General features: G+C 46.2%; 1 protein-coding gene across 2 annotated transcripts; it reads right to left on the minus strand.

Annotated features, from left to right (window-relative positions):
- Positions 1-220: 220 nt before the first annotated feature.
- On the minus strand, positions 221-10,840 carry SHOX2 (SHOX homeobox 2). Of its 2 annotated transcripts, none has more exons than XM_023623203.2 (5): positions 9,869-10,840; positions 6,806-7,014; positions 4,367-4,424; positions 3,972-4,060; positions 221-2,436 (listed from the first exon to the last, which is right to left on the minus strand). In XM_023623203.2, the coding sequence occupies exons 1-5, from the start codon at positions 10,218-10,220 to the stop codon at positions 2,179-2,181; spliced, it is 966 nt and encodes a 321-aa protein (XP_023478971.1). In that variant the 5' UTR covers positions 10,221-10,840; the 3' UTR covers positions 221-2,178. The 2 variants fall into 2 exon arrangements, with proteins under 2 accessions (XP_023478971.1, XP_070099274.1); XM_070243173.1 differs by having other exon boundaries at positions 221-2,472.
- Positions 10,841-17,749: the final 6,909 nt, after the last annotated feature.

The following is a 17,749-nucleotide window of genomic DNA, read 5'->3' on the forward strand; positions in this document are numbered from 1 at the left end:
TGTTATTTTACGTATTATCCGTTCCTTTACTGATTTGGTATAAAACCTATCCGGTTTCTGTGCAGGTGGATAAAATGGGGGGATGAAAGTTTCGCTCTGCGCTAACGACCGCCACAGAGCCACCATTCTCACGGCCCTTAGCGGCACGTAGGAGCAGAGGCAAGCGCTTTCCCAAGTTGGTATATTGGAAAGACACATTCATCAAAAAGGAAGACGGAAAGATTATCCCGGATAGTTTAATAGTAACAGGAACAAAGACGACGCGAACCTCATCAAATGAAACAATACTATTTTCATTCAATTGATCGCAAAGTGTCTTCAATTAATAACTTGGCACTTATTTAAAAGGTTTAACAAAGGTGAAACCAAAACATTTTGTACCGACAACACGTCATGAAATAACAGCATCTTCTTTGTTTAAAATAACTTAATACACTAGAAAAAATATGGCAAATATAAATAATTTTGTTTTCATGGAGAACAAATAGTTACAAAGCTCAACCGCATAGCAAAGTTCAGTTAAAAGAGCTTTTCCTCTTTCTTGTAAATTAGAAGGGAAAAAAAAACAACTAAGGAGGCTTTCTAGAGAATTGGGATACAGATTGCTTAGTCCAGGGTACCCCAGTTTAAATAGCTACATGAATTGAAACAATTACTTGAATATACACCTTTGTGAAATAAAATGCAAATGTTGAAAGTCAACCATCAGTTCACACATTTTAGCCAAAATAAACTTTGTGTGTATCAACATATTTTACACAAACCTAGTGCCTGTATCTAGCTGGGTGTTGTTTAAGGTGTGACAGGATAGAGAGGGGGAAATAAAGTACGGTCCTCAAAGAGGACTTCAGGAAATCAGCAAGAGGGAACTCAAGGAAGGGGCAAGGGGGGGGACTAACACTGAGCGCCTACTATGTATGTGTCAGGCCCGGAGTGAGGCGCTGTACCTTCATTATTTCATTGGGTCTTCTTGTTTTCTTTTTCCTTTCCCCACATTTTCTGCCCGCCTCAGTTTTCTTGGGATAATCAGTGTAAATTTTTTCCCCTCCGATTTTGTTCTTTTGTCACCCAGGATCAAAGACAGGGCAAAAATATATATAGATACATATCAATTTCCAGATGCTTTTCGTGGTGTTTTTCGTACTGGAGATGAAAATGGAGTAAGTGCATGTGAATAAAGCGGGGAGGGGGGAGACACCATCAACGGAATACAAGTAACATGCAACCCGGAATTTACTGTCAGCAGTCTGGACAGTTCGGCCATAATTTCTCAGCGAAATCATTGTCTGTGGTATCACTTTTTTGTGTTAATAGCATTTTTTTCTCTCCTCGTTTTTATACTGTCTTCCCTCTTCTTGCTCTTCCATACATGGTGGCTTTTAACTCAAAGCATCTGATTCAACGTAAAAGGAGGCCCGCCTCTCTTATCAAATTTCTTGTATTAAAGTGAACTTCGCAGAAAAAGATCAGTTTCAAAACCTGTGAACTTCCCAGCTGCCCACTTTTTTTCATCTTAATTCTTTAAATAAGTATACCTCTTCTTTCTGTTTTGCCTTCTTAGCCCATTAAAAAAAAACATACGCTCTAAGTTGGTACCTCTTCCCCCTTCTCTTGAGATTCATCCAGGTTATTTTTCCATATTGTTAAATGTATAAAATACTTTACTTTCTAAAATTTGTTTTTGTTCCTTGGTTCTATCTCCGATTTCAGCTTCTGTCAAATAGCAGTAAGAAATAAGTTCCCTTTCTCTTTCTCTCTCTGGTTCGCTTTTCTACTTTTTTTTTTTTTTTTTTGCTCATTTTTTATTAACAGGATTTTTATTTCTATGCCGGAGTCCATCGTTGCAGCTTTGCCGTCGGCCACATTCCGCTGTCCCAGCACTCCCTTGTCCAGTCTCTCTCCAGACTTCCCCAAACCCGCCCCTACAAAGCCGAATTCTAGGGCCTCGGGTAGGTGAATGGTCAGGAGCCACGGAGCTGGTGCGCCTCGTGGGATCCCGGGTCCCGCGCAGAGTCCCGCCCTCCGAGTCCGGGATGCCGAAGGGGGCAAGGGGCGATCAGCGGGCGGAAAGAGGCTCGGTCCGGAGGTCCGGAGAGGGTAAAGGAGAAGCAGCGGGGCGCGGAGGGCGTGCAGGGGGCGTGCCACGGTGGAAGCGCGACCTTTGCGCTGGCGTTGGCGTCACAGACCCAAGGCGGCCGCGTGCTTTTTGGCTTTCAGTCTGAGATCGGCGATGCTGGAGTTCTTGCTGGTGGTCTTCGCGGCAGCGGCAGCAGCCACGACAGAGGCAGCCGAGGCCGAGTCCGCGGCCAACGTGGCGAGCGGCAGTCCGAAGGGCGGCGCCGGGAACATCATGTAGGGCGCGTGCGCGGCCAGGTGCGGGTGCAGGTGGTGGTGCGCGTGCGCCACGGCGCTGTCCAGCTGCAGCTGCGCCTGAACCTGAAAGGACAAGGGCGTCACGTTGCAATGACTATCCTAGGGTGACAACAGAATAGAAACAGAACATTAACGGCGTCCAGCTTGGCTCGGGGAAGGCTGGGGCAGGGGATGGGAAAGGGACGTTTGGCTGACCTTCTCAGTCTGTTACTGAATCTGGGGCGCCACAGGGATACTCCAGTGCCCCTGAGTCTCTGCAACTTAATCAGCACAGCTTATCTGCCTGGGTCCTGGGGGCTCCCGTCTGCTGGAATGCGGCCGCCCCCTCGGGAGCTGGGCCCATCAGAAAGACACACTGCTATTGCGCTAAAATATCACCCTCCTCAAAATAACGATGGTGTATTGGAAAGACGGGGCAAAGGCCCTTCCCCTCCTCTCTGGATGCTGTCATACACTCTCACCCCACTACTAAAGCACTGAAGTTCCAACAAGCAAACTACAAAACTTTTTCATGTCACTTGGGAAGTTACTGCATCTTCATCACAATTGTTAGTACTTCTAACCTTTACTGCTATAAGAACTAACTGAGAATCTTGTTCAAATGCAGACTTTGATTCAGAAGGTCTAGGTGGGGGCCTGAGATTCTGCATTTCTAACAATCTCCCAGGTGCTGCAGGCCTGCAGATCACCTCCTGAGTAGTAAGGGTCTCCTTTTAAGATCCCTCTCTCTCTTTCTCCAGTCATTCTCTCTTGTTTCAAAAACCTAGCGTCAGGATACCAGAGTCCTGTGGTGCCAAGAGAGCTAAGAGCTCCCTAACACTAACCCTCAATACTTGGGCACACTCAGGGGTCTCCCCAGTCCAGGACACTGGGAACTGAGAGCTAATTCATGACTTCACAGTCCTACCAAGTAGGGGTCCTGCTGCGGATGGGGAAGGTCAAGCACTGGTTGGGAAAGAGTTGCGCCCTTAGGCTTGGAAAGCAGGGAGTTCAGAGCACTGGGATTTCCCAGGATTAAATCATTGCTGCAGGCTGTGCTTTTAAAATGTAGTCTTAAAAGTCTCTTTATGGCTAAGAAAGGCATTGCAGAGGCAGGAGACCCTGGGAAGACCCAGGCTTCTCTCTCTCCTAGAGATGAAGCTTTGTTTACAGGGACAGCTCTAGAAAATCAAGTCCGAGTTGGGCATACTTAATTATTTATTTATTTATTTATTTTCTGTCCGAGACATTTAACATGACTAAGATATAGAAAATACCTAGAAACATATTTAGAGAGTTGCCTTAGAAACAGTTTAGGACTAACTTCCGTATTGGATCTGACAAAATTTTAATCAAAAGGCTTTTCCTTCCTCTCCCCAAGCACAATCTTTCGTGCACCTTTAAAGGACTGGTTGCTGCCCTCAGGCCTCTGCGTGTTTCCCATGAGGACAGAAAGGACTAGGCATGCAGGGAGCAGGTCCACTACATCATCTCAACATTGATTTTCCAACTGCATAGACACCAACATTGGGGTTCAGAGAGAGGGGGTACTCAACAGTTCAGGTAAACATCCAGGACTTTATACAGTTAAAAACAGGTTGAAACTGGGCTGTACTTGCCTGCTGAAATGGCATCCTTAAAGCACCTACATTGACATAGGGTGCGACTCTACATGCTTCAAATTGGCTGGCAGCTCCTATGAGGACACCTGTAAAAAGTAGGGGAACAAAACACAATAATGTGAGGTTGATATTTCCAGCATTGTTTTCCAGGGTTTCAAATGGTACCGAGATAGAACTAATTCCTTTGGAATTGGACTGTTAACTTCCTAAACTGCTGCCGTAATTAAAATAAATGTAATTTACTCCCAAACTTTAAGACTTTCATTAGCTGTCTTCAGAGCAGATTTTTAAATATGGTTATCTCTGAGAAGTTTTTTTGTCTTTGTAATGACAATAGTCCCCAATTCTCTCTTTGCTTAAAATACCAAATGTCCTTTGTCTGAGAAGCCTACCTTTGTGAAGTTGATTTTCTTGTTTTCTACATTTAGCTCTTCGATTTTGAAACCAAACCTACAAATCAGAGACAAAAAATAAAACCTAGATGCTATGACTCAAAAACTTTTAAAACTTACAGTGAAAAAAGAGTAATGTTTAGGTAAGGATTGGGAGATATAGCAAGCAATCTTTGAACTATATAGAATAGTCTCAATTTCCAGAGTTAAAAATGTAAACAAATGACAAAAATAGATTTCATAGACTTTTGCAAGATAAATTGTTTTTTGATAAATTACTGCTAGTCCTGGTTTCATCTTTCCACATTAGCGTCCCTAAGGCCTGAAACTCTCCCTGATACCTGATACCAAAGTGATCGCGGGTTTAGACGTTTGCCCAGTAAGACCTGAGAAGAATGTGCTCATTAATAGCCTGTAATATTAATTAGCTTCATCTTCAAGAAAAAGCAAACACCAAAGCAAATAGTGACTCTGTTTTTTTTCTGGGGGGTGGGAATAAGAATGGGGGAAGAGGTAATTAGTGTCATAAAAGCCTCTCTACAAAGAAGTTTAGAATTTCTCTGTTCCTCTGTGCAGCAGAGTGTAACACAGTAGCAGAATAATTGTGCTATTATCATGATAATCTAATTTGCTTCTATAGAAAAAGCCACTGCTTGCAGTTACAGAAGCATCCAGAAAATAGCTCAAAAATTTAAATAAAAGTGTGAAAAAATAAAGACCAGCAATAAAGTTCGCTTCTTATGAGAGAAAGGGAACAACATTCTGTGAAAGGGAGGTGGGGGATAAATCAAGTAACTCCTGGATTCTATCTTTTCCCAGACAGTACTTTCTTAAATAAACTTGCCAACTTTTAGAGGCGGTATGACAGATTTTTAAAAATTCAAATAAAGCTTGTTTTTATACTCCAATAATACAGCATTATGTTCCAATAATACAGCATATTGACTGATTCACAAACTAATGTATTTAAAAACCCCATGAAAGTAAAATATTGCTTCAGAGCTTTTTCTTGTTTTTGAAAGCAAGTGTCATAGTCAATGTAAATCTTTAAAAGTTCCCCTGCCATTTAGTATAATAGAAGGGTAGATTTCATGCCAGGGTGGCATTCTTTGTGTAACTCAAATGGCCTGAGGCTTCTTGCCTCTTTTTTCCTGGAGAAAAGTTGGAACTGAGATACTAATGCTCACAACTGTAATAATTATCATCATGTCTTTAAGGGGCTGTGAGCCTCTAGAGATCTCAGTACACACAGAGCAAAGCAGGAGAGGCTTAAAAAGGAAGGCTCTGCTGTTGACACTGTGATGACCAAGGCAGCCTATTATTACTTTTCCCATTCAACGTGTCTGCTCTGTTTTTGTCCTGATCCTATTACAAGATGTGGGGAAGCCCCATAAGAATTGCATAGTTTGCTGCAGATGGTGGTCTCTACGATCGGAGACCCAGGGAGTATCTGTTACAGTGATACTTTGTAACAGCTGCAGATGTTCAGGCCTAAAACTGCTCCATGTGTTCAAACAAATAATGACCATCATTTTCTCCTATTTTATTATTTGAGCGGAAATACAATTTGGAACATTTAAATTTGTTCTCCATAAAGAAGGAGGATATGTATGCACGTTCGTATATAATTTTTCACCTTACATGCCCCTAAAGCCTACTTTTGCCATTACATTCACCTCTACAACCAGTGAGAAAATCTGCTCCAATTCTAACTTCAATGGCACTTGCTGGGGGTTAGACTTTGGAAATGTCAATATTAAGATATGTGAGTTGTTTTAAAATCAAGTTTCTGTGGTTCAGTTTCCCCGCCTTGATTAAATGAGGGAACAAAGAGCGACCAAAATGCATTTCTTTCTCTGATGCTTCACACAGTTTGAGATCTACCGCTAAGGACAGACTGTAAATTTCTGCACTTAACAGTTGCTAATTTTCTTTATAGTCTGTACCTCTATAAACCTAATTGGCATATCCTCTCAGCAAACCTAGACCCCAGAGCAGACCCTCAAGGAAACCCAAGTCGGGTGAACAAATATTCCTTGTAACTTTTAGGGCATCCAGAAGATAAAACATTTTCTGTGCGATTTTTTTTTTTAAGGCTTATAAAAGTAGGCCCATTAGGATTAAACCACATTAAAGGCATCATGAGGCGAGGGGTCTGTGGTTTATAGAAACTCTGGGAGCAAGCCCAGCACAGCTTTCTTCTGCTGGAAACATATGTTGGGACGGGGAAAGAAGGGGATGGGGGGGGGGGTGCTATAAGACTAAGATTTACTTTGGAAAATAAGACCTCTAGCAAAGATATCCCTTTCCTTCTCACCTCACTCTAGACACTCGAACCCGCACACCCTTGGTATGTGTCCCCTAAGCCGTCTCTCCAACCCCAGGAGCGCCCCTCCCCCTCTCCCTGGGCCCAGCCTCAACCTCCTCACAGCCTGGTACCTGCACTCGGGCCTCAGACAGCCCCAGCCGTTGGCTCAGTTCCTCGCGCATAAAGGCGTCCGGGTAGTGGGTCTCATCAAAAAGCCTCTCCAGCTCGTTGAGTTGTTCCAGGGTGAAATTGGTCCGACTTCGCCTCTGCTTGATTTTGGTCTGGCCTTCATCCTCCATCCCTTTCGCATCCTCTTTTCGATCTTTCAGCTCCGGGGACACTGAAGGGGTCACCACGAACAGGGCCACACGTACGTCCACACGAGCACACAGCAACACATACACACACGTGGACAAAAACAACACAGCAAATCCCGTTACCAGATTTGTCTCAAGAAGGATGGAGGACCCTGCCCCTTCCCGGAGTTCCTGTCCGGTCCCTCACCCTGTCCCGAGGAAGAGGATCCCGGAAATGCGCAAAAATCAACTCTGGGTAGGCGCCCCAGGGCAAGGTGGGCATTCACCCACCCATTCCCTCCGCAACTGTGGCCTCAACTCACCTCCTCACCATCCACCCTCCATCCCCTGCGAACACCAAATCCGTTCCACTCCGGCTCTCTCACACTCACTCTCGCCCACGCACGCACAGAAATCAAAAGCGCCGCGCCCCGCTGGTCACAGGACGCGCTGGGGGCAGAAGGGCGCGGCGAGGCCACACACTGGCTTCTCACACTGGCCATTCCCAGACAGCTAGACCGTTTCCAGCCCAGCTCTGGCCGCCGCTGGCTCTCTGTTTCTCTCAAAGTTGTGGGCTAATTCGGAAACAATTGGGTCGAAGGGGCGCAGCGGGAGAACAAGACCCAGGTGCTGCGCGGCGCTGGGAGCACTATCCTCCGGCGCTCGGTGCCAACGGGGGCTCCAGCCAAATCCCCAGGATGGCCCGTGGGCGGCCAGGCAGTCCCCGTCCCCCCTGGCGGACCCAGGTCGCCTAAGCACAGGCGCCCACGCCATGTTGGCGGCCTGGAGGGCTCGCCGCCCACGCCGGCCAGAAGGCGAGAGCCCGAAAACCAGCTTCCAGTGGCCCGCGAAACAGACCGTTGCCTCCTTCTCCCTCCCCGTTGGAAAGGCAGACTCGACCCTAAACGCTCAAACCCACAGAGATCAACAGGTTCAAGCGGAACATTCGCGATCCTCGGTTTCTATTGGTTGTTCACAGCCTTTTCATGCACCCAGCCGCTCGGATGTTTAATAAAATATGCATTTTCCTGCTCTGGGTTTGCACACATCCGTTGCTACTTTCCTGTCCTTCCTTCTCCTACCTTCAAAAACAGGAGCTCTGCGAGCGTGAGTATACAGAGACACCCGAGGGATATGGATATATATATTTAGCTCAAGGAGCAGTAATGGGGAGCCTGTATCAACAGAAGCTGCTCTCTGGAAGCTTCATCCTCTGCTCCTGAGTCGGAGACTTGGGTTTTTAAGGTGTCAAAGCCGCGTTTGGATAGTCGAGGCTGTTTGCACTTCCTCCCAGCCCAGGATCCAGATCAGCATAGGTGTTAAAAATCAATTCCGGAAAAGCTGGCCTGCAGAGAAGTTAATACTTGCCCTGAGCTTGGAAATCAACAGTCCCAGGACTGTGTCTGCCCGGGGTTCAGACTCTAACCTCGCGGTCCGGCATGCTGGTGTACCCAGGGCCTGAAGCTGCGACTCACGCTCGAGAGGCTGCACTGGGCTGCCTGACAGTTCTGCCATCATTTTCCAAATTTAAGAGGACCTGCTGCCGGGTCCAGGGAAAGAAGAGCTCTAGATCTCAGCCCGGCCTGGCATTGTAGCTACGGTGATCCTAAGTGTTGCCCGCATTTTTAGTCTCAGAGTTCGTTTTGTGGACATTTGCACTTCCTCCGGGGAGGAAGTGGGTAACATTCGAGCAAACATTTAGAGCCGGGTTAACAGGAAAATATTTCCACTGGTACCGTAATGAAATTTAAATACGAAAGCACACCCTTCAGATTCTGCCAAAGGGGTGAGAAGGCTTTGTCTATTTCGTGTCGCCCACAGTACATGCCTCTCAAACTTTTGGGGCTTCAAAGAGGAAGATGTCCACATTTCAAGTTGATTCATAGAATTAATACAATCTTTATTTCGCCCCCAAATTTCCCTATTGGCCTAAAGAAGAACGGATCGTGTTATAAACAACTTAATTGCTTGCTTAAATATGTGATTCCACGCATGTCACATATTTTCTTAATTGGAAAAATATGGCAGCGCACCAGTTACTGCAGGCACCAAGTGCCAAATTAATTTTATTGTTAAACTCCTTTGAATTGGTACAGGACGCTCCACCATTTAGATAAAACCTTTTCCTAACACTTTTCTGGCACCAAAGGATTTTCCCCCTACAAAACCAGAGTACCTGACGATGCGAAGCAGTAACGGAATTGTGTAAATATCGAAAAATAAACCCAAAAAAGGAGCCTAACGCGTCTCCTGAGAGAAACAGCGTAGCCCGGACGTTGGCCTGCCTTGGCCTCATTCTACCTTCATAGCTCAAAGAGAAAGGGAAGTTTGGGACCCCAAGATCCAGGGATCCAGGGTCTTCGCGGAGTTCGAGTGGCTCTTAGCGGGCGGCCTGAAACCCTGGGGCGACCTGGGGCTGAAATCCCAGTCAATCCATCCATCAATCTCTCTCCTTCCTCTCTCAGGCCTAGAAAAGGGGCTCCCGCGAAATCGGCGCGAGACGCTAACCGCAGTCGCGTCTCCTGGCCCAGCCACTGGCAGCACCCCTGCCAGCAGCCAGCCCCGAGAACTTCCCCATCCGCCCGCGGGCCGTCTGGGCTGCGGGCCGATCCTCCGGCTGATGAAAATGCGTTTCGGTGGAGTGGGAATAGCCGGAGCATCTGAGAAGGATGCGCACAAACCCCACGCGCTCCCCCTCCCCCCACACACCCGGACCCCACCCACGACCGTGCACACCACCGGACTCCCACCCCTCCATCACCACTCTAGCTCCCAAAGCTGGGATCCGGGGGCCCTCTGCGCGTGCCGTCCCCAACCCCGCCGGGCCTCGGGGTCCTCTCCCGCCAGAGGAGTTGGGAAGGCGGGAAGGGGAACCGCGGCCGGGGGTCAGGCCGTTACCCTCGGTAAGCCGCGGGCTGCCCGGCTCCCTGCTTCTCTCGGCGGCGCCCATGTCCAGCTCCCGGACGGGAGAGCGCCCTCCTCCAGCTCCTCCGCCTGCTCCTCCTCCTCCTGCACCTCCTCCGCCTCCTCCGCCTCCGCTTCCTCCGCCTCCTCCGCCGCCGCCGCCTCCGCCGGCCGCCCGGACTGCCGGGCTGCTGCGGTCGTCGCGGCAGGGCTCCGCGCAGCCGGTCGGTTCCTTGGCCCCGCGCAGAGGCCCGCTCTCCAGCACCTCCCGGTACGTGATCGCCTCCTTCTTCTCCTTCACTTTCTGGTCAAAAGACTTGGAGACGAACGCCGTAAGTTCTTCCATCGCCGCCGATGTCCGTCAGCCCCGCGCTCAACCTCTCCCAGCCGAGCCCCGCTCTTTTTTTTCCTTCTTCTTTTTTTACTGCTCCAGCCCCCCCAATAATAACACATCAATGGGGTAGGGGGTGGGGGAGGAGAGGGAGGAGGAGGAAGAAGAAGAAGAAGAAAAAGAAGAGAAGAGAGAAGAAAGAGGAGGAGAAGTAGAAGGAGAAAAAGAAGTAAGAGGACAAGGAGGAGGAGGACAAGGAGGAGGAGGACGAGGAGGAGGAGGAAGAAGAGGGAAGGGGCGGGGGCCGCCGGAGGGAAATGGGAACTGATGCTTCCCTGTCCGAGTGCGCTTGTTCAATGTTAAGATCTTTGACAATTCTTCCTGCGGAGAGTTCAGATCTGATAGCAACGCTGCGCTTGAAGTCTCACTATTTATACTTCGCAAAGGCGGCCCCTTGTTCTGAGTAAATTACCTCCCCTTCGCAACTCGGAGGGAGCCCCTTCCCGGGAAGCACCCCCCCACTACCTGGGGGAAGGGGAGGGGGGGCTGGGGTGGGGGTGCGGGGAAGAGAGAGAGGGAGAGGGAAAGAGAAAGAGAGAGAGGGAAAGAGAAAGAGAGAGAGAGAGACTGAGATTGATTAAGGCTGGAGTCCAGGCAGGCTGGGGCTGGAGTGGGAGGGCAGCGAAGGGGGACGGGAGGGGGCGGGAAGAGGAGGCAGGTCCCCGGCTGTCCGGGTTTTCAGATAGCCCCGGCCGCCTGCGCTCTTGGCCATTAATCCAGGCTTGACAAGAATCCCTAATTAATTTAATTAGGCGTGGATTTTGCGTTGGTGTCACGACTTAGTTAAACACTGGGGATCTGGACCTACTCTGCCGGGGCGTGGCCAAGAGGAAACTGACAAGTGCGCGGCTCCTGGAGTCAGCCGGTTATCCAGACTCCGCAACGACCCCACATCCTCTCCCCGCGTCGGCGTGCGGCGCAACTGCTCGGCCCCGCATTGCTGCTCGGCATCCTCGTCTTGCATCAGGAGCCCTGCACCCCAGTTCCGTATCCTGACCTCCTATCCCAGTCTTACATCCCCGCTGCCCCCTTTCCCCCCGTCACCACGCAGCCTGGCATCCTGGCTTCACAACCGTGTCCAGTGCCAGTGTCCTCTACAGCTTCTTAGGCCGGCGGAGCTTCTTTCAGGGGCTTCCCGGCCCGCAACCAGAGTTGAGCCTGGGTCTTCATCAAGCTCCCCATCCCGGGGAGTTTGTGATTCACCCCACTACTCACGTCCTGGAGCCTAAGCGACTCCCCTACGGACAAATCGCGCACGAAGGGGCCGGTCGATTTAACACATTTCCCGAGCAGCTGTTCCCTGACAGATTTCATTTTAAAGTGTTTCCTTAGCGCCTGGTCTAGGACAGTTTGACTTCGTTCCCTCTTTGAGGTCTCAGGACCCTTATCCTTTCTCCCTTGCAAGTCCCCGCGTCCAGACCCCTCCCCCAAAGAATTACAGGAGCTCTTCTTTAGCATCCTCAGAAACATTCCAGTTGATTTCTTAATTTTGAAAAGCGAATGATCATTCCTCTTTGAGTTTAAAAAAAATCGACGTTAAGTTCGTGCCCTTTCTAATTTTATTTGTAGTGGACTAGTCAAAAAGGCGTGTTCGCCGGGAGAAAGAATTCTCCTTCACTCTCTTAAAGCTACGATTTAAAATTCTATCCCTGGACTATTTTGATTGAAGCAATTTGTTAAATGGAAGGACCATCTAGATTCCTGAGTCGTTTGTCTGTGCTGTGCTCCCTGTGAGTGGTGTGGCCATAGAGATTTATCTCACATAAGAATATTTACATACGAAATGTTGTATTTACTTGTGTGTACACAAATATATCTCTTCAAGTGTGGCTTTGGGGACATTTTCAAGTAATCTGAATATTAGTGTAGGCTTTCTGATGTTAAATGTAACTTGTTCATTTTCTTGGATCTAACACTCTTAGTAAAAATAAAGCAATTACAGAGCTTTGATAAATATATCTTCCACTTATTGGGTAGGGCATCAACACAGTTAACAGATAATTTGAGAAGTTCCATCAAAGCAACATGAAACATTTGTAAACAGAGAACACAATTATAACAATATATTGGTATTTATGGAATATATGTAAATAGACATGACATAGAACTTTGTGTCATACTATACCACTCAAATTAAAATGTTCACATTTGGTAGCTTAAGAGAGATGGAAATCATACTTTTAAGAAATGTTACTTTGCCATTTTTCTCCTGAATTCTGAAGTTATCTTTTGTTCTTCTTAAAGTATTTTGTTTATTGCTACTTTTAGGAGAAATAATTAAGATCTTGAAGTTTCCAGGAGCAATAGCTTTTAGTTATTAATGAATTACATAAGTGCTTTCTTTTTTTAAAAATTATACTGCAAAAGAGACTCAAATACACTTTCCAAAGTTATATGAATTTGGAAACATGATTTTACTCATTAGTCTTGGGTTACTATTTGTAACCACTTTAATTCTGATATTATCAGAAGGGAATAACCATAAAACTTTACTTCTTTATGAAAATCTGCTTTTGAGGTTATTTGGCAGAATGACCAGTATTGAGGTCAGTTAAATGGATGTGGTGCTCACAGAGCTCTCGAAATGAGGTGTTAAATATGTAGTCACAAACAGCTCCAAAATAACGACTGTTAGAAGTCTGGTAAAGGATTCGAAGACCCACTAGCTACTTTTTTGCTCTTTCAAGCAGACTTTTAAGTCTGAACTCAAATTCCATCCACTAGCTTGAGGGAAAGATGACCACTTTAAAGGTAAATCAGGAAAGGCTCAGACACAATCGTTGTGTAATTCACGTCAAATAGGTTTTCCCATTGATTTCCCTGGCATATTGGCTCTTTATTTATTTAGGAATAGTTTGTTGCTATCAAACGGAGCAATGAGAAATCTGCAGTGTCTGACCACGGATTCCCAATGGCCTAAGGAAGTTTAGTTTAAAACAAAACAATACAACCTCCCCCCCCCCCAAAAAACTCACAAAACCATCATTTTAAAATCACACATACTGATAAATGTTCACGAAGTTTAATGATGTTGTTTCATTAAATAGCAAATATTTTCCGGAGACAGGACATTTCAAAATGCAGTTTTGGTAAGAAAACATTGAGAGTAAAACTCAGTTGACAGCCTGCAGACAGATATACAGGTTCCAATGAAATTAGGGACCCCAAGGGTCCCCCCAGCTCTTGAATTATTTAAACATGTAGTGTTATAGTTAAGTTTTAAAACGGTCCCTCAAAACTGGTTAGTTAAGGTACAGTCATTTATGAGAAATATATTTGTGGAGGTGATTTTTCACCATCTCAAACGTCTGCAGAAAACTGTAGCTTGGGATTCTAGCAGTTGTGAACGAGTTGGTTCTCACAGTCGACCCAAACCAAGGCCAACAGTTTATCTACCTCCTTATCGTTGCTTACTTATAGTAAATAAGGCAGAAATGATGTATATGCAAGGACAGATAAATAACGTAGTATGAGTTACAGAAAACGCTGAATCGCTTTAATTTGTATCGGTTTAAATAACAACAAAAGACCTGTACATTTAATTTGTCTTTCAGAAGAAACCTTCTGTCCCTGCCTCGGGCAGCCTTCCCCCATTCCACTACGAACCAGTTACTTTAACGTGAGGCACTAATTTGCACCCAACCGGTGCGTGCCTCCACCTTCAGGCAGAAGAAACACCGAATTTTAATGCATTTTTTGCAAATAAATGATTACAATTTAATCAAATACGACTCTATACATAACAACTCCATGATTTATATTGTTGGGAGAGTTCCCTTCTTCCCAGCACGAGATAACCAATTCTGCTCCGTGTGGGAGTCTTAAATATAACTTCCTCCGATGAAGATTTGTTTACTGATTATCTGTGACGATAACGACGATTACTAAGGCAATAACACTCTTCAGTTCCCACCTTTATTGCTTTTTGGTAACAAGAAAATCAAATAATCAAACAAGCACGCAAAACCAACACCAAACAAAAAATTGGCGGTGTGACAATCCACTCCCTCGGCACTCCTAACGCCTGGTAGCCTCCATCGATGCACTCGAAAGCTCGGCTGGCGCTGCCTGGCGCTGGAACCAGGAAGGCGGTGAGCTTAAACTGAAGCAAGTTCGGAGGCCGCCGCGGCGCCCAGATTTGAAGCAGCGTTTCCAGCTCTGCGGCACTTGCAAGTCCACGGAGGCGTGAGCCCGAAGGCCCGGCCCCAGGTGAGGCCCGCCCGGGGGCCTGGGAGTCGGCGGCGGCGCCTGCAGGGCTGCGCGGCCCTGCTCCGGCGACAGGCGCGTGGGGCCTGGCGCGGTCCGCGGCCGGGAGGCTGCGGCGGCGGCGGGCGGGGCGGGGAGGGCGGGGGGTCGCGGCACGCGGGGCGGTGCAGTGCGCATGCGCCACGTCCCGGGCGGTCTCTGACCTGGAGGTCGAAGGTGGGGCCGTAGGGTGGTGGCAGCTGTCGGGTGTTGGGCAGTCGCAGGCCTCAGGCTAGGCCCTGTGTTTGGCGGCGGTGCAGGAGAGTTAGGCAGCTCTTCTCCCACCCTTCTTCACCCCCTCTTCTACCCCCGGCCCCATCCCCAGTCCCAGGTCCGTGATCGCCGCTTCTGGGTTTCCGGGCTCGTGTCTTGCAGTCAGTGGCCGGTGCTTGGTCACTAGCTCTAGCTCCGCCGTCTCTGCTTGAGATCCATCTCTCCTTCCGACCCCCCAGCCCTTCTGGGCCCACGCTCGCTGAGAGGAGAGTTGGTGCAGAGTGAAATACACTTTCCTCCCTTAACCTATAAACATGCTCTCCTTAAACGCTGTTTCCTTGACTTCAGGACTTGGGCCTTGTGGTCATAGACCAAGGGCATATGGCTACCCTTAAACTGTTTACTTTAGTAAGAGGTTAGAATGCGCTCTTATGCGTGTTGCCTGCTCCTGATTTCAGGTCAACCTTAACATAATTTCTCTCTCAGAGATTGTGTATTTTCAAATGCGCACGAGAAGCCTAAAAAAAGTGGATTTTTTGGCGTTTTCAGAATTAGCAGTAACCTATTTGTGTTTCAACTAATTAAGTACTAGGTAGTTAAATAAATTCAGATACCTTGTGTTGCCAAAGTATTCAAGTTGTCGTCTTTGAACTTAGAAGTAAGAGCCCTAAGTGAAGGACCTGCGCAGAGTTCTCAGGTTTACCGACTGGAGCAGATGTGACACGTGCAGACTTGTGGGGAAACTGGGTACCCTTTGAGAGCCCCTCCGGCCTTAGAGTCTATGGATGTTCACTTTCTTTGCAGGCAAAGGGGATTTCCTGCTAAGTGGTAGCACTTTATTACTGTCTGTTCTTCTATAAGAGGGCTAAAAGTGTTTGCAACTGAAAAAGATAAAGGCACTGGCACCTGTTAGTTGGCCTTACCAACTCGACTAATCTCAGCCAAGAGTTGTGTTATGAATGGAAAACTTCTGTAATAAGATTGTTATAGTGGATGTGTGGATATATTTGCTGCTTTCATTTTTGAACCACTGGGGAGAAATTCCCATGACTGATGATGCTTTTAAAAAAAAGAGAGAGAGCACTCTGCAAAGTTTTAGTGTGATCGGAGGAATGTTTTGATAATTTTATATCTCTTTCGAGGCTCGCTTTGTTATGCTCCTCAGGCTAGGATTTTTCCTCCGTTCCTTTACTGCCTTTGCATGGTTCTATACTTGTTTGTGGATTTCCTCCTATGCTATCTGCTGTTAACTGCATTTTTACTTTTCTCTACCTCTTTGAGGTGGATTTTCCATTGAAACGACTATTTTTCCTTTTTTTTTTTTTTTTGGCTATTTGTCCACAGTCAAAAAGATTATAGTTTGACATACTAATGAATGAGTAGGGGAGAAATAATTATAAACTGTCATGTCCCTAGGAATCTTCGTTCTCTCTAATGGCCTGTTGTCTGAAAAAGATAACTGCTTCTTGTACCTTTACTAGTAACTGGACAACAGAACTGCTTGTGTATGCCTTTGAGCTCTCTTTTGAATGACCACGTCTTGGCTCCACATCTTCGTTCAGTCACCTAAACTTTACAATAAGATGTTTTTTGTAAACAGATGTTCTGCTGTAGTCATTACCTGTCATGGCTTCAGTTCTGTAGTGGGAGTAGTTAGTTGGGTGAGGTTTGCAACTTGGAGACTAAACCAGGATGTACAAGAGACTAGAGGGAGAACAGAAAACCAGGAGCTGTAGGATTTCTGTCTCTGTGTTGCCCTTTCTGCTTACAGATAGATTGAAAAATTGTTAGCTTGTGGGACTCCTGAAAATTTATGCTCAATTCATCATTGTCCATATCAGAAAGAGCTGTTAATATGTTTTTCCATGCATTGCAGCTTACCAATTGGGTTAAATATAAAGAGTTCTTCCTTACTAGGAGTGTGTTAGGTAAATTGACCGTCATGACTTGAATGAGCAAGTAATTCAATTATATACTAGTGACATTGTGGAAATCCAGAGGTAAGTATCTGTCTAGGGTGGTGAGTAGGCATTCAGTGCCTGTCACTGAGAGAGAAGACAATTTTTGCATCTACCTCTGATTTGCTCTTAGTGTTTACTTCCTTTTCTGAATAAATATTTGCCGTTAGCTATAATAAAGAAATATGATGGCTTTTTGCTTGCTCGTATTAGATTAATTATACTTCAGTGTAATTTTTCTGAGATGTAACTTACTTGAAAAAATATTTATAGTTTTGTGACAGTGGTTATTCAACCTTTTTTTACTTAATTCGTGTAAGGAAGGATTTTGTGTCTTCCATTAACTTTTCTGGGTTAAATGTAGTCCTTCTTCTATTGTGAATGAATTATTTGGTTGGAATTAAAACAGAAAAATTTATCCGCACTTCCCATTCTCTCTTTTCTGGTCATCGACAACGTACGTTTTTGGATGTGTCTCCTTTTCTTTTATTTCTGCTTCTTTATGCCTTACATAGGGACTTAGTGAACTGGACAGGAAAGGAGAATGGAATGGCTGTAGGCACCTTAGAACAGTGCTTCTCAAGCTTTAGTTTTGGGATCCCTTTACACTCTTAGAAATTATTGAGGACCCCAAGGACTTTTATCCATGTGGACTATATCTATAAATATTCCCTTACTAGTAATTAAAACAGAAAGTTTTGAAATATTTATTTATTAATTCACTTAAAAATAATAATAAATCCATTACATGGTAATATATTTGATATGACGAATAACTGTATTTTCCAAAACGAAACAAACAGAAAAATGGCATTATTTTCCTTTTTTTTTTTTTTGCTGAGGAAGATTCACCCTGAACTAACCTGCTGGCCAGTCTTCCTCTATTTTTTTAGTATGTGGGCCGCTAGCAAAGCATGGCTGCTAACAGAGCGGTGTAAGTCTGCACCAGAAACTGAACCTGGGCCACTGAAGTGGAGCTTGCTGACCTTAACCACTGGGACACCGAGGCTGGACCTGTTTTCCATTTTTGCAAATCTCTAATAAAAGACAGTTGGATTCTTATATCTG

The sequence above is a fragment of the Equus caballus genome, chromosome 19, assembly GCF_041296265.1.
Source record: "Equus caballus isolate H_3958 breed thoroughbred chromosome 19, TB-T2T, whole genome shotgun sequence".
Taxonomy (NCBI): domain Eukaryota; kingdom Metazoa; phylum Chordata; class Mammalia; order Perissodactyla; family Equidae; genus Equus; species Equus caballus.

Bases quoted from the DNA above. Each gene is read 5' to 3' on its own strand.
- SHOX2 (XM_070243173.1), bottom strand. From the start codon at position 10,220: ATGGAAGAACTTACGGCGTTCGTCTCCAAGTCTTTTGACCAGAAAGTG. The intron at 4,061-4,366 runs GTAGGCTTCTCA...TACTTTTTACAG, and splicing joins AGAAAATCAACTTCACAAAG to GTGTCCTCATAGGAGCTGCC. The intron at 2,473-3,971 runs GCAAGTACAGCC...TTGTCACCCTAG, and splicing joins TAAGGATGCCATTTCAGCAG to GATAGTCATTGCAACGTGAC.